At 44.2% G+C, this 15,119-nt stretch overlaps 1 protein-coding gene across 1 annotated transcript in view; it reads right to left on the minus strand.

The window, feature by feature from the left end:
• Positions 1–15,119, minus strand: part of LOC138492134 (transmembrane protein 17B-like) — a 110,578-nt gene that overhangs the window by 2,321 nt on the left and 93,138 nt on the right. Inside the window, exon 3 of the mRNA XM_069619122.1 lies at positions 7,301–7,414. Coding sequence (XP_069475223.1) covers positions 7,301–7,414 — 114 coding nt within the window. The remainder of the gene's footprint in view (positions 1–7,300; positions 7,415–15,119) is intronic.

Below are 15,119 nucleotides of genomic sequence, written 5' to 3' on the forward strand. Positions count from 1 at the left end.
CTGATAATTTAAGAAGTAGGCTAGAGGGAAAACCTACTTATGGTACTTGCTTGGAATGGATCTATTGCTCATCCCATCGCAGGGAGATGTCCCCTTGTCTGTCCTCTGATGACAGAAGGCAGAGGCCATTGGATGACACATATAGACTCCATTTGATGCCACCCCAGAACTTCATCTTTCTACTAGGCCTCACAATTATTTCTAAAAAGTCATCTCTCCCATTGTCCAGCGCCGCGCACAGCCAGCCCAGACACCCCCTTCACCTTCTCCCCTGTCTGTGCCGCACAAGCTCCCTTCTCACGGAAGTACAGCCATGTATTGTTGCAACTCGCCTATATCTTTCTCTTCCTCTGAGCTCATTGCCCTGTGTGTGACCAGGCCGAATCTTGACTTGTGTACTCATCCATCTCCACAAACCCGTATGTCCCCTTTCAAACTCCACCTTCGCACCCACTGCTCGAGAAACCCAGACTACACTGTCCCTTTGATGCTGATACATATCTAGCCCCCTGAAGAGACCGAGCACGTCCCCACCACGGCCCTAACTCCCCCTGTACCATATATCAAATGAAGAAACAACACCTATCAATCTGTATCATGATGCACCAAGTAGATCAAACCCTTTCGTGGTGGGCGCTGGGATTAAGGCACTATGTTTTATTGTTCCTTGAGGGCAAAGTATAAGCTGGATATATAGTTGTTAGATGATCTTTATAGCACCTGCACTAAATGTCAGAGTTTAATGTTGATTAGTTGTTTCTAGCCTTTTTCTATGTTGTCAGAATAAATAGATTAGTTACTCAACCTGTGCCCAACGCCTCTGAACTTCACCCCACCCAGATGACCCACGTGCTGCGAGGAGCACAAGCCAATCAAGCTACATCACCCCAGTATAGTCTATAATGTAACCAAGTAGTGAACCAATGACCATGTACTATTCATCACCTATATTGTTAGTCACTGCTGACGAAAATTGGTCTTGTTATGTGCTGTTTTTGTATTGTTTGACAGAGCGCTCTCGGGCAGCGGAGTTCTCTGCATGCATCTTTTACCTGATATAAACTTTGTTCAACTTGCAATCTATCTCCTGGTCTCATTCCCTACTGGGGTGTGTCCATTTACTCTGAGTTTGGGATATGTGTTTGGGGATGAGCGCCTTCAATAGGCTGTTACTCAGCATTAAATATTAGTCTATATGTCAATGAAATCCATAGATGGACTGCCACTTAGTTTATGGTATTAGTCTATGTGCACATACAATCCTTGGTATGCTTCTCTATTTATTGGCCGCCACTCTTCAGTACTTAGGACATTAATCAATATTCTCTCTATGAATGAGGCACACACATGTTAGGACTCCATTCTATATTCACATGCACATTTTTGCCATCACCCTATGCAGGGATCGAAATGAGAGTTTGATGAGCAGGAGCAAAAAGCAGCTCCTGAGTATTAGGTATCACCCAGTAAGCAGGGCCTACCTATGGGAAATTAGGAGAGAGTTGAGAGAGCGCCACAAATGTAACTTCCACATGAGATGCAAACATTAACCTTTTGTCTATACTACATGACCCTCATGCTTTAAAAGCCTTTTGCATGTGTCCAACCACTCCTTTACACTTTCCCAAACATGCTGTGTTATTGTCAGGTAGGTATGTTAGGTATGTTTTATGGCAGCGGATGGCCAAAGGAGTCAAAAATAGTTCCTGGTAGCTGCTGGTTTCATGCTAAGCAGACTCCACTAAGCTACAAGCAGGAGTTCAATAGCTCCCAGCTCCTGGCAATTTCAAACCCTGCTCTATGGATGGACTGCTCCTTGTCTTAGGACTTAAGTCTATATGACCATGTAATACTTGGTTCTGTGTATTTATGGACCACTATTCAGTTTATGCCATCAGTCTAAGTTTCTGTTCAGTCCTTGATATAATTCTGTGGATGGACCTCCACTCAGGTTAGGCCTTCAGCATGTATGCCCATGCAATCCTGGCTATCTCTCTGTGGGTGAGTTGCCGCTCAGCTTAGGTCTTCAGCATGTAGGCCCATGCAATCCTGGCTATATCTGTGTGGGTGAGTTGCCACTCAGCCTAGGCCTACAGCTTGTAGGCCCATGCAATCCTTGCTATCTCTCTGTGGGTGAGTTGCCACTCAGCTGAAGCCTGCATGTAGGTCCATGCAATCCTGGCTATCTCTCTGTGGGTGAGTTGACACTCGGCTTAGGGCATCACTCTATTTGGTAAAGACATGTTATTTCTAAGTATTTATCTATCTCTGTTACTCGTTATAAAGGAGCTCAATTTGTATCCCTGGCAGAAATTTCCTTTTAACAGATGGGGATAAATTACTTGGCTGGTTAAACTGCTTCGGCAGAATGAATTTCGTCCCTATACTATTAAACTCTTCACCTAATTTGTGATCGCCCACAACTGTGGTGAGAAATGTGCTTTTTTTCTATGTTTGCAGGCATTCCTTTCAGCTGAAATGCCATTCATACAAATATAAGTGAATTCATTAACCTCTTTCTTGAGAAATCTTCCATTCTTTCTACAGAGATCAGCAACCTGCGGCTCTCCGTTGTTGTTTTGGACCAGGACTCCCATGACCCCTAACCATGGACTGTGCTAGCGCCGTCTGATGGGTGTTGTAGTCCAAATCATCTGCAGAGCCAAAGGTTGCAGACTCCAGCTCTCCAAGGTATTCGTGGGATCCAATAACTGTGTCGCTGTTCCGATTAACCCATTCATAAAAGTGCCAAATCAAAGCCCATTTAAAGAGCCCCCATTGCCCTCTTTGTGCACATCACTTCCAGGCTGTCTGAGTGCAGGTAGGTCATCTTTTCCTGAAGGTCGTTCATTGGCCCCTCTCTCTAGGAATCCCCTCTAGGGTGTCTGGGTTTACATGCTGGTAGGTCACTTTCTGTGCCTGGTCCCTTTTTGCCTCCTCACTCTGGGCATCATCTTTCAGGTGTCTGCGCCGGAGCGTGGGAATGACACATTCGATGCCTTAGTATTCATTTGGTTTTGTCTCTAACCATCACCTCTATGTTGTCTTAGTCTGAGTGCAGATTGGCAACTCTACATGCCTGGTCATTCATTTAGTCTTCCCTCTAGGCATCACATGTTGGGTGTCTGAGTTTACATGCCGGTAGGACACTCTCTGTGTCTGGTCATTTATTGGCTCCTCCCTTGAGGCATCACATCTAAGGTTCCTAGTTTCAGGGCTCTCTGTGCCTGGACAGCCATTGGCTGATCCTACCTGGCATCTCTACTAGGGTGCCTGAGTCTGACTGCTGGCATTTCAGTAACCACGTTTCTTTTAGCCGCTCTCTACATGAATCACCACTTGGGTACCTCTCTAATTGTGGATAATTATGCCATTTATTTGCTCCACTCACATTTAGATTATCTGGGTCTGTTTCGAGATATGTCGCTCTACATTATTGATTAACTATCCCCTCGCTTCTCCAGTTATCACTTCAAATATTTCAGAGTGCAAGTACCTTCATGTCAATGCATGGCAGTTCATTGACTCCTTTCCAGAATGGCTCTAGAAGCAAGAAGCTGGAGAGGGGGAGCACTGCGTAGGACATGTAGTGTCTGGTTCAATGTGGGTTCATCACCACAATTTCTATAGGGGGTAGTTTAGTTGTGAAAATGACACTGTTGCCATACAATGATTGCTTCTTTCTTATAATGGGGGTCACCCCAAATTTTTTACGCCCTCTCTGCTAATCCCCCCCCCCCCTTGTCTCAACACTGCATAGCCCCCACCAGCCCCATATCTCCCTCCATCCCTAGGAAAGAGTTTCTGGGGTTTGGTTTTAGAAGTGGCCCAAGGGGTGGGTGCAGAAGAGTACAGGGAGTGGGGGAGATGCTGGGGCAGGGAAAGAATTCAAGTAATTTTAAAGCGAGAGGGGCGCACCAGGTACCAGTCTTTAGCACTAGGTTTGAGACTGTGGCTACAAAGGGCTGTTCTATTTGCCATAACAGATAGATATATAGGCCATTTACTATACTGTCAGTACTGTGGGAGGGTGTTACAGATTAGGGACAATGTGCCATGAGGTTTTTCAGATTGGTGAATAAGGTAAGGGCAATGCAAAGAGAGATTGCATAATGTGCAGTGCTCTGGACCAAGACATGCTGGCTTATTAGGCACAAAACATGCTCATCACAATTTACATACAAAACATGTGCAATACCAACCTTTAAACATTCAAATAAAATTCATTTTCTCTGGTCCTCTGTGTGAGATGGTAAGATTTTCCATGCGTTTCTCTGCACTTTGTAATGTGATGTTGAGTTGGGGTGGAGGAATGAATGGACTGTGGTGATAGGCATACCTCTATCTGGTGCCACAGAGATCAACATATTAATATTCTGTACAAAGTTGCCTAATTTATTTGAATGCTTAAAGTCTGGTATTGCATGTGTTTTGCATGTAAATTGTAATGAGCATGTTTTGTGCAGACTTGAAATCCTCTGTTGCAAAAAGGAAAGGACCAGAAAACAAGCCTTCTCTGCTTATGCCGCATGACTATGGAACCTTATACCCGTCAACATCAGACTCGCCCCCATGCTCCTACAATTCAGAAAAGAACTCAAGACCCACCTCTTCAAGGAGTCTCTCCTCGTCAACACCTAGGCCATCACTTTGCCAGCTCTCGCCACCTGACTCACTCGACGCCATCCGCCCCACTCCTCCCCGCTACCCTGTACAGCTGAACCCCTCCTCTGTTTCCCTCTGTATCCTAAACCCTGCTGTATGTCTGTTCTGTTGTAACCTCCGAAAAGCGCTCTGTTATGCATCTGTACTGTTGTATACCTCTGTAAAGCCCTCTGTTGTGTATCTGTATTGTTGTATACCTCTGTAAAGCGCTCCATTGCTTATCGAAGCTAGGTCCACGCTCATTAAATACAATACAAATAACCATAATAATAAATGTTCCTGTATGCCCCTGTCTACTCCTCACAATTCACAGATTATTAGGTCCACTACAAGTTCCAGAATGCTCTTTCGAGTTCACCAATTATTGGGCCCACTACAAGATCCATCATGCATTTTCTGCTGCGTGCCACAGATCATTGATGTTACGGTCCACCACAGCTTGCAGCATGCCGTACTTCTCTGTATCACGTTCATATCCATTTCCCCGAAGGCCCATTTGTTCGGGCCCATATGTTCTTGTTTTTTTTGTACACATTTAGCTGCAAATATAGATGGAGGGGGTTAGGTATTTATTAAGTAGGGAGAATGTGGGGAAATTGAGGGGGGTCTCCCCACACATTTCTTTGAAGCCAAATGTGTAAAAGAAATGAATTTGAGGAAGCATTATCATACAGGGAAGTAGATCCCTGTATCAGAGCCTGTTCTTATTCCCATGGCTTTTCAACTTGTCACAGTTTCTCAATTGTGCAAAGATTCTTTCTTTCCTCTATAAGGGTATCACAATGCAGCACCATACAACAAGTCTATAGAGTACTAGAATACAATACATTAGCGATACAATTTTAAGGATAAACTATGAAGAGTAGGTTTGAGGACATCGAGAGAGGTTGTTTAGGGTTACAGGCTGGGATACAAGTCAGAGAGGGAGAGGCAGACCCAATTTCGATGAATTTTTAGATCTGTAGCTGATCTCCATTTGGAGCTGTGCTCCTGCGAGCTTAATGAAATGGGACAATCCCAACTGCACTGCAGAGTGCCTGGGCCTGCTCGCTTGCCTTCCTTTGCTATGGGCTAGGGTACCCAGCATTTGAATTTTTTGGGGGTGGGGGGTTGCAGGACGTCAGGCTTTAGGCAAGTTCCATTGAAAGTATAGGAATATCTAGCACAGCCTGCTTCCCCCAGGGTGTCTCCGGGCCCTACTATGGGCATTCCAACTTTCAGAAGTTTCTCACATTTTGAACTGTTCCTTTCCTTCTTCTCCAAATGGTATCCCACCTTCCTTCTTATTAACATGGCATTTCAACTTGCAAGAGATTTTCAGCTAGTGAAGGAGTTACCAGGCCCTCCTCTCACTAAAGGCACTGGGGCTGCCACTGTGACTTCTTCCCCGGGTTTATTCGCCACATATTGGCCTCTCAGAGTTTGCCCATTTGAGTGGTCTCGCACAGCCTTGGGTGTTTCTGCTCGGTCTCACACTGACTCCACTCCGTGCTCAGGCCTTTTCTGTGGTGCTTCTGCGTACAGTTATTCAGAGCCGACTTCCTGCTCAGGCAGACAGCAGGATTGATACTCGTCCTCACTGACTCCCAGGGACTCGATATCAGGCATGTTCTGTTCTGCCTTCCAGAGAACTTCGTTCAGCAGCGTCCTGTTGGCTTCCCCTCTTGTTCAGATCTGCATTTCACTAGGGGGAGTGCCGCCCTCTCCCTCCAATCTGGTCCCCCTCTTCTAACTTCTTTGTACAAAGTAGGCAGTGGTTTCTGCCACATTGTTTACTTGGTGTTCCAATGTAAACAGCAACCTATCATTTCGATTTTTCAAGCAAGGTTAATCAGCACTTAATCATACCCAAAAGTAGCACTTGATTGAGTATTTTTCTGAAATATATTTTCGCCAAATGTTGTACCTCTCTTTTGACCACAGATGGTAAGTATGGGTAAGGTAGATAAAGGGGGGTGAGGAGTGGGAGGGGATATTGCGGGAGGGGGTTCTCCCCCACTTTCTGTGGTAAAATTAATTGTTAGAAATGGCAAAAACAAATCTTCAAAATTGCCATTCACCAGAAAATAATCACCAAAGCCTAATAGATCCCTTGATTGACGTATCATTTTATGACTATTGAGGCTGCCCCTTATCCTCAGTTCTGTCTCTGAGCATTTAAGTCAAAACCAGTTTTCGCTCACACACTTATTGATTAACTCGATGATGGTACTTGGTTTTTCAATGTCATCAGGGTTCCTTGTATGTTCCGTAAATAGTTAGGAGTCAATGCCAAAGCAATGCAATCCATTGCCGAGACAGGATAAGGTCTTACAACGGTTTGGTTTATGCATTGAATAGCATAGGGCATAGATCTGTGCCCCTGGGTACTTCACTAACAATGCTAACAGCGGCCATTGCACGGCTATCAAGGCAGATCTGGATTTTCCTAAAGTCCAAAAAAGGGGGAGAATGAAGGTCGACTTTTCCCAGGCAATCTGGACATGGACTCCCAAAAGGACAAGATGGCGTTGAGGTCCAGGTTGTTAAAACGATCTTAAAGATCACGCCTCGTTAGAAGAGAGAGCCTTTTGTTACTTTCACTAAAATGACATTGATTCAGAACAGAAACAAATTTGCTTGGAAATCTACTCACCTTCTCGTGTAGGTTTCCAATGTATCCAAGGTACAATCGAAGGGATTCTATCACGGAGATGATGGTGAGCGCCATGACCAGGAGGAACTGATAGTGATAGGGCAAGAGTTCATACTATAGAGAGAAGAAAGGACATTTCAAGATGAAACACTGTGCTAGGAAATTAAGCAACTCCAAGTTCATAATTGCTCTCTTGTAGATAATATAGCAGAAAGTGTAGGCAGATAATTTGCTATTTATATAGTTATGGTCAGGAAAAAAAGAAAGTCTACCGTGCTGAACCAGGAGAGAAATGAACTCTTTCGAGGTTTTGATAAATATTTTGGACCAATGCAAGTCATATGTTACAGATGCATGTAAACTCCTTTGGGACCTCAATGGACCCTTCCTCAGATCCACCACTGATTTATCTTATTTATCTAAGGGAGGGTCTTCTGAGTTCCCAGGAGCTTGAACATATATTAATAATATTGGAATTTCCCTTGTTTGTCAAATACAAGGTATTTTTTGAACCTCATAGATTAGTCTGTTAATAATGCAAAACTCTACCCCATGAACGATGCTGGGCTTCATTATCCATGTCATATGGAGATGGCATTACTACATGAGGCAAAGCCTCTGGACATTTAAATTTGTACCAACCCAGGAACGGGATTAGTCAAAATAAGCCTAGAATCTGAAGTACTGATCAATTGATTGTACTTTTAGTAAGTGTGTACGTATCGCTTCCCTTAAATAACTTGTAAAGGATTTGACTGCCATGGCTATTATTATTATTGTTGTTATCTTTAGGGTATTTATTGAGAGCGGCCCTAGCTTTCGGAAACCAACAGAGCGTTTTACATGTGGGGAAGGACACAATGAGGGAAAGGGAATCAAAGACACAAGGGAATGGGGGATAACAGCGAGGGAGGGGGCAAATTGGCAGTAAGGGATCTATAAGCAACTAGTAAGGGAAGGAGAGGGAGCAGATTACCCAGTCTCAGGTTAGTTGGGGAGAGAAGGTGTGTGCAACTATGTGTTAGGAAGGAGCCATTCCTTGACGATGTGGGTCTTGTACTCATTCCAGATAAGTAAAAGTGAGGGAGCTAGTCTAGTATTGATGGGGAGGAAGTTCCAGAGTCTTGGAGCGTAGACAGTGAAGGTCTTTCTTCTGTTGTTTTTCTTCCTGCACCGGTAGAGTTCAAGTCTGCACATGTTGTTACTTCTAGTAGATCGCAGGCCTCGAGAGATGCTGAGGACCTCAGGGTGACAGCCTTGTAGATGTTGCAGCAGGATTTGAAGATGATTTTGAGGACGGTCAAGGTGATGTGGTTGAATTTGAGAAGCCTTTTGATCAGTCATCCTGTGGGAGTGTCAGTGTCGTCACTGGAAGTCCTTCGAGAAGTTCATTGCCACCATCCAAGTTGGAAAGGAACAAGTATAGCCCAGGCTTGGGCAGCAGATCTGAAGTTGTTTTCTGGGATGAAGAGCTTGACTGCCCGCAGGATGGAAAGTTGGTACCAAGCAGTTTCAGCCTCATCACGAGTTGGGCTGCATCCCAACTGGGATACCGCCCAACTGTATTTGCGTTACTGCCCAACCCTCCAGCTGTATTACCGCTGGATCACGGGTTGGGCGGTAACTGTAATTCCCCATTCTCCTTTGGACCCAATGGGGAATTTCTTGTGCAATTACTGCCACCGCTATTACCGTGTGGTAATTGTGCCAGAAATTGGCATGTTTGCGGCGCATTTACCCCCAGCTTAGAGCTGGAGGTAAATGCTGCCAACCGGAGATTGGGAAGACTCTGAAATGCGCCAGTAATAGCATTACTGCCGCATTTAAGGGCTACCGCCCAACTCGTGATGAGGCCCTTTGTGTCTTCCTTGCTATGTGTTTCTTGAAGGAGATGTGTCTGTCTATGTCGAACCAGAGGCACTTGGTGCAGATGGTTAACTGGGCTGTGAAGCACTTGAGGTTCATAGCAGAGAGTCAGGTCTGGATGTCAGGGTCTTCAGTGTTGTTGGTCAGCAGTAGGAATTCGGTCTTGGAGGGTTGAGCTTCAGTTAAGCACTCACCATTCAGGACTGGATCGATATGAGGCTGGCCTTAAGCTTCTGGATGTCTTAAATGGAGGATATCTTGAGGTAGAGATGCATGTCATATGTGGATTGGCGGATGTTGTGTGAGGCCAGAAGGTTTCAGAGTGGTTCCATGTAAAGGTTGAAGATCACAAGGGAGAGGATGGATCCTTGGCGGACTCCACAGGTGATGGGTAGAGTTGGTGATCTGGAGAAATCCATCTGGAATTGGTGGTGGTTAGCAAGGTAGGATTAGAACCAGCTGTAGTCGATATTGCTGATCCCATGTGGCTAACTGTAAAAGAAAAAGCTGGCACACTTACATTCACAAATTATTAGACAGCTTGGGATACTTGGATTGTTTAAATGATGTGCCATACGTTGGATCCAATTACAACACATGGATTCACCAGGCTTTTCTGATCTGTAATGAAATGCTTTTTTACAAGTATGAAAAAAGTAAAGCAATTTATAGAGCTTTTCTTCCTTTCTTATCAATGCCTTATAAAGAGGGTCCTATTTGTCACTTGTTCCCAATCGATATGCAAGGATTTTGATCATCACGGAGATGAGATTTCATAAATTCCTGCTAGTCATTCTTGCAATTCCTTGATCATATGCGAATGTCACAATCATTCTATAGAGTCGAATGTGCATTTATTATTCTTTTTGTGTACGTTATAACAAACCGCAGGGACGTTATTTGATTCCATTGCTCTGCATTTTTAATTTTAGACCGTTTTTTCCTGCTTACTTTTGTTTGATGTTGGCAAATTATTCAAGAGTTTGTTGGGTCATGAACAGGAATGTAAATATGACTTGGTATAATGATTTGGCCCGCATCACTTATGAACTTTTCTATGCATGTGCCATTTTGTGACAGCATTTTAAGTATCTATGAGCGGTGTTTTATAACATAAGTAAATTATGTATATTTTGTGATATACTTAATGGTGATGATCATGGCAATTGTGCTATATGAAGGGCCTATATTGACATGTATGTCTTTCAAATTGCTGGAGATTGATGTGTTTTAATTTTAAGGACCTTATCTGAAATAAACAATATATGTCTGACTAGTGCCCACCATGCACTCTGCAGAGGGGTCTCTTGGCGCTGGTCACTGATGCCAACTGAAATAAAGTGTTTTAGTTTGGACCTGAAGGTGGGCACAGAAACCGGATGTGTCATCAAGTAGGAAATAGTTCCACGCTCTTGTAACTTGCACAGAAAACCTACGACCTCCTTTGGGAGCGAGTTTAAACCTGGGGACAGAGAGGCTTATATTACAAGTCCTCTTAAGGTGCACATGGGCTCATGGACTTAAACATGTTGGGGTGGGAGGTCTATTTTTAAACCCCAGGATCATAAAAGAAAAGTGAAAAATAAAGCTGTACACTCTTTATGAGTTGCTTTGACCCTCCGGGGGATTTTCATGCTATTTTGAAGAAGAGTGGAGGCATGATATGATAGGTTATTTATAACGCACTTAATACCCAGAGGTTTCTAAGTGCGGACCTGGGGATCGAACCCATGTTGCTCCGTGTCGTCTCGCTTCCAAGGACCGGTTCCCCTGAGCTATCCGCATGGAACGGGATAGGCATTTCTGTTGTGCATGCCTGCTCCTTCTTCAGATAGAGCCATGGTTTTCCACCTGCATGTATTTTGAGGGTGACGGAACACCAATGGATTCCTATAAGCCCCCCACCCCCATTAATTTACCACCTGGTAAAAGCAGGTTCTGTAGTAATTCATTGCATATTTTGCTTGCAAAGCGTCATTTTCAGGCAGCATTTATACTTTTCCCAAAACTCTTTGTTTTTCTACTCCATTTTGGAAATGACATACATTGCATAAAGGGGAACTTTAGCGCATAAGTGCAAACGGACACTTTCCCCTGCAGTGCAATTTACGAGTCCTGTGAAATGACTCCCAGTGTCTACTATACAAGGACACACACATGACCGATTGATGCATCCTGCGCCCGTTGTGGTACTAGCAACAGGTATTCCGGCATCTCAGGATAGAATGCACTGTAAGTACTAACACATGCACCTATCTCAGCTGGCCAAAGGGCAGAAGACTAAAGTAAACATGTTCATTAAAGGTGATCATCTCAGTTTTAGGGGGACTGGGGACTATATTTTAACATATCAGGATTCATCCATGGATTTATGACCAAGGGATAGAGGCTTACATAAGTAGATGCTGAGCTTGAAGTATAATGCGGAAAAATATATGTGTATTACCTAGTAATAAGGAAAGCATGAATATGTGCAAACATGGGAGTACAGGTCTAATACAGCTACATGTGATTTAAACGAATAAAAACATAACGAATGAAATAATAACGAAAACAAACATATCGATTTTTCCAAACCCCCCGGGACTCCACGCTTCCAACCCCCCCCCCACCTTTTAACCCTTTACCCCCAAATATTATTTTTCCGGTATTTTTTCGTTATTGTTGCATTCAGGGTTTTTCCCTTTATAATTACTACATACTGTCTAATACCAGTCTCAGGGGAATGGAAGCGGAGGTTACCCCTAGACTCCTCTGTGGCAAAGAGGTTCCTGGGAAGGTATTTTCAGATTGCCACAGAATATCAAGGGCACATCTGCATTGAGGTCACGTCCATTGTGGTTAAGGATAGGGTCTGAACAGTATATCCCCACTAATTCTTTCCCAGTTGAAGCCACTAAGGTGCTGATCACTGAGACTCCATGACTGTGAATCACCTCACTGGGTGGGTCCCATGTGATGGTAAGACCTAAGTGCCTTACTGACATAGATACAGAAGGAGACCCTCAGAGACAGAGTTCTCCTGGATTTTGACAGTCTTTATCAACCTTGAAGACCAGCAGGGAGCATCTTAAAAGAAGCGGAAGGCCCCTGACTGTTGTGCAGAGCAGAAAAGTAAAGAGGCTACACCATGTGTGGACCTGAACATAGTTGCCTTACTTCGAACCATAGAGGTACCAATCTCCTCAGAGGAGATGCTGATTTAGGGGAAATACCTTAAATATTTTCTAGAGTAATTTCCAGAAGTCCAAGGTTTCAGAGTGAAGACAACAGTGACTCAGTATCAAGAGGGCCCCCAAAGGGAGAAATAACAAGGGTGCATAAACCTGAAAGACATGTAACAACGGGAAGTTTCTGAAGGGAAGGGCCCCCCCCCGACCATGCATGATGAGGGGGAAAGGGAGCCAAACAAATGGTAGATGACAACAGAGATCTTTTACTGTTGATCTTATAAGTAGGACCCTGGAAAGTACTGATACAGGGGAATGATCTCAAAGGTTTCCCAGAAGACCATGTGGGAGGAGAAGCAGTGCCTCCTAGCACTCTTAGGGTGGCAGTTGATACCCCCTGGCCTGCAGAATAAACATTCAGTTGGCCAGTGGGGTTAAGATGTCTTGGTTGTAGAACTAGGAGAGAGATCCTTAGGTTCTGTAGAAAAATTTAGATATTCCTACCATGACTCTGCTAGTGTGGCATGGCTCCCTTGACCACTAGTCCCTTCCCGACGTACTGAGCAGAAGAGACAACACTGAATCAGAGGATGGTCCCCCAAGAGCAGAAAGACCTGGAAGAAAAAGGGAGGTTGATAGTGGCAATGAAATATCCAATGCCCAGATCAGATGCCAATTACCATGGAGCATCAACTCCTGGGTGGAGTAAGGCCGACCAACGGGATTATAGTTCTTGAGAAGCAATTATTTTAGCCAAAGTTTCTCTCAAGAAGCATCTTTAGGTTTTGGTGATGCCATTGGAACATCAAAGTGAAACAGTGGCTCCTGTATGAAGTATTGTCAATTTCAGGCCCCCCCTCCTCAATGCCAAGCTGTCACATTGTTAGATTTTAATGTGATATGGAAGGAGGTTGGTAAGAGTCCCAATGATAACATTTCACAGTAGAGTCATCACCTATAATCAGGGCCTTCAGCCAGTCCTGGGCTGTCATTTATTTCCCAGGCCCCTGTTATCTAAGGGAAATGGTTTCATAGAGGACAGGGTCAAAGTAATCAGTCGGGGTGTGGAGCCCCAACAGCTTCCATCAACATTGGCTTCTCTAAGGATGAGACAAGACCCATGCTTTGCGGGGACTAAGAATGAGTGCAGCCTTTGAGGGAAGGATCCTGCAGGGTTGGAGTGATGTATTGTCTTGAGTGTATTCACACGAAGATGAGTGTCCACCAGAGTAGGTAGAGAATATTTTGCGTAGTCATATCTAGGGCCAGTGATGGGTGACATCTTCTCTTCTAGCACCCTTCCCGGATGTTTGATTATTACTGTGCTTTTTGACCTTGAAGAAAGGGACTGTCCTGCACTCAGGGAAAGCCCCTCTGATTACTGGAACATGTTTCCACACAGTGTTGTTACTTTCAGTGGTACAACCTGTTCACTGGTGGTATCATGGCATCTTAAATGTGTGTTTTCCCATGTTTTACAGGACTCCAGACCAATACTCACCAATGCATCTCTCCTGTGTGCTTGTTTTTACACCCACAGGTAAGGTCTACCGTTCCTTTGGTTTTATTTGTGTGTCCTTATGTTTGAAGATGTCATTGAGCATTAAGTTGTGTAATGACGTCTACTGTTTGTTCCCTTGGAGTTCACCATCTGAGTAATGATACGTTTGATACATTTTAAACTTATTAATAGGGACAATTCTTAACTCTCCCATTTTATTACTTTCTTCCTTTCTTTTTGTATCTAATATTGTAGAAGGTTACTTATCCACTGCTGGTCTAGGTGGAGTTTGGACATGTCTCTGAATCCTCCTTACACAGGCAAGGCAGTGGACTATGCAAAATACCCTAAGGTCTTATTTTGGTGGCCATTAGCTGCATTAAGAAAGAGTTCCCTAGGAGATGTCTTCAGTAAAAGCAGCAGATCTCTCCAGGCAACAAGGTTAACTGAATGCTGTGTATCAATAGAATCTCTGCTCCAGCTCAGGAAAGTGGCCAGAGTTGTTTTAAGTGGCAGCTTAGGGCATACTAGTGGTGGCAGTGGTGAGAAATGGCAGCAGTGATATTTCTTTTGGTTACAAGTAATGGGAACATTTGTGTAAAAGACATTTGACGTGCATAGGTGAACCAAAGGTGTACCTCGAAAGGCTTATCAAAGTGCCCCCATATTGCACCGTGCGAGAAAACTCAATTCCTCTAAGTAGGCAATGGGAGCTGGGGGGAGGGGTTCTCCCTCTTCCTCTGCCTGTGTCTCCTCCTTCTCTTTCCTTCCACCCTTCTGTCAAATTCCAGTACTACCCTAATTGCCTTTCAGGCATAGTAATTCGTAGTCACCTGTCTTTGTCAGCCGTCCTGCCCCACCCCCCCCTCTTCTAAGACCACTATTAGCACTTACTCTTATCACCGGTCTCATGACCTCTGATAACAGCTTGTCTGTCCCTCCTCTCCCTTCTTGTTTTCTCCTCCCACTCCCTCCCCAGTACTATCTTGAACTGCCATTGACCTCTTTGGATAGTCTCTTGTTTTTTTCCTTACCTTACCCTTTCTCTCCTCTCCCTTACCTCCCCTCCTTCCCCCTCCTCTTGTCACTCTTGCACTGCAACAATTGTCGTCAGATATAGTAATGTTACGGCTAGTTTTGTCTCCTTCTTTCCTCTGTATCCTCTCCCTTCTTTGTTCCATGCACTTGTACTGTTATGATTTGATAGGTATTTTTCACATTCTGTACTGTTTCAAGGACCTGTAAGAATGTCAGTGTATTCTCCCATGTTCTCTCCCTCCTT

This window comes from Ambystoma mexicanum, chromosome 10 (assembly GCF_040938575.1).
Source record: "Ambystoma mexicanum isolate Mex_15411 chromosome 10, UKY_AmexF1_1, whole genome shotgun sequence".
Lineage (NCBI taxonomy): Eukaryota > Metazoa > Chordata > Amphibia > Caudata > Ambystomatidae > Ambystoma > Ambystoma mexicanum.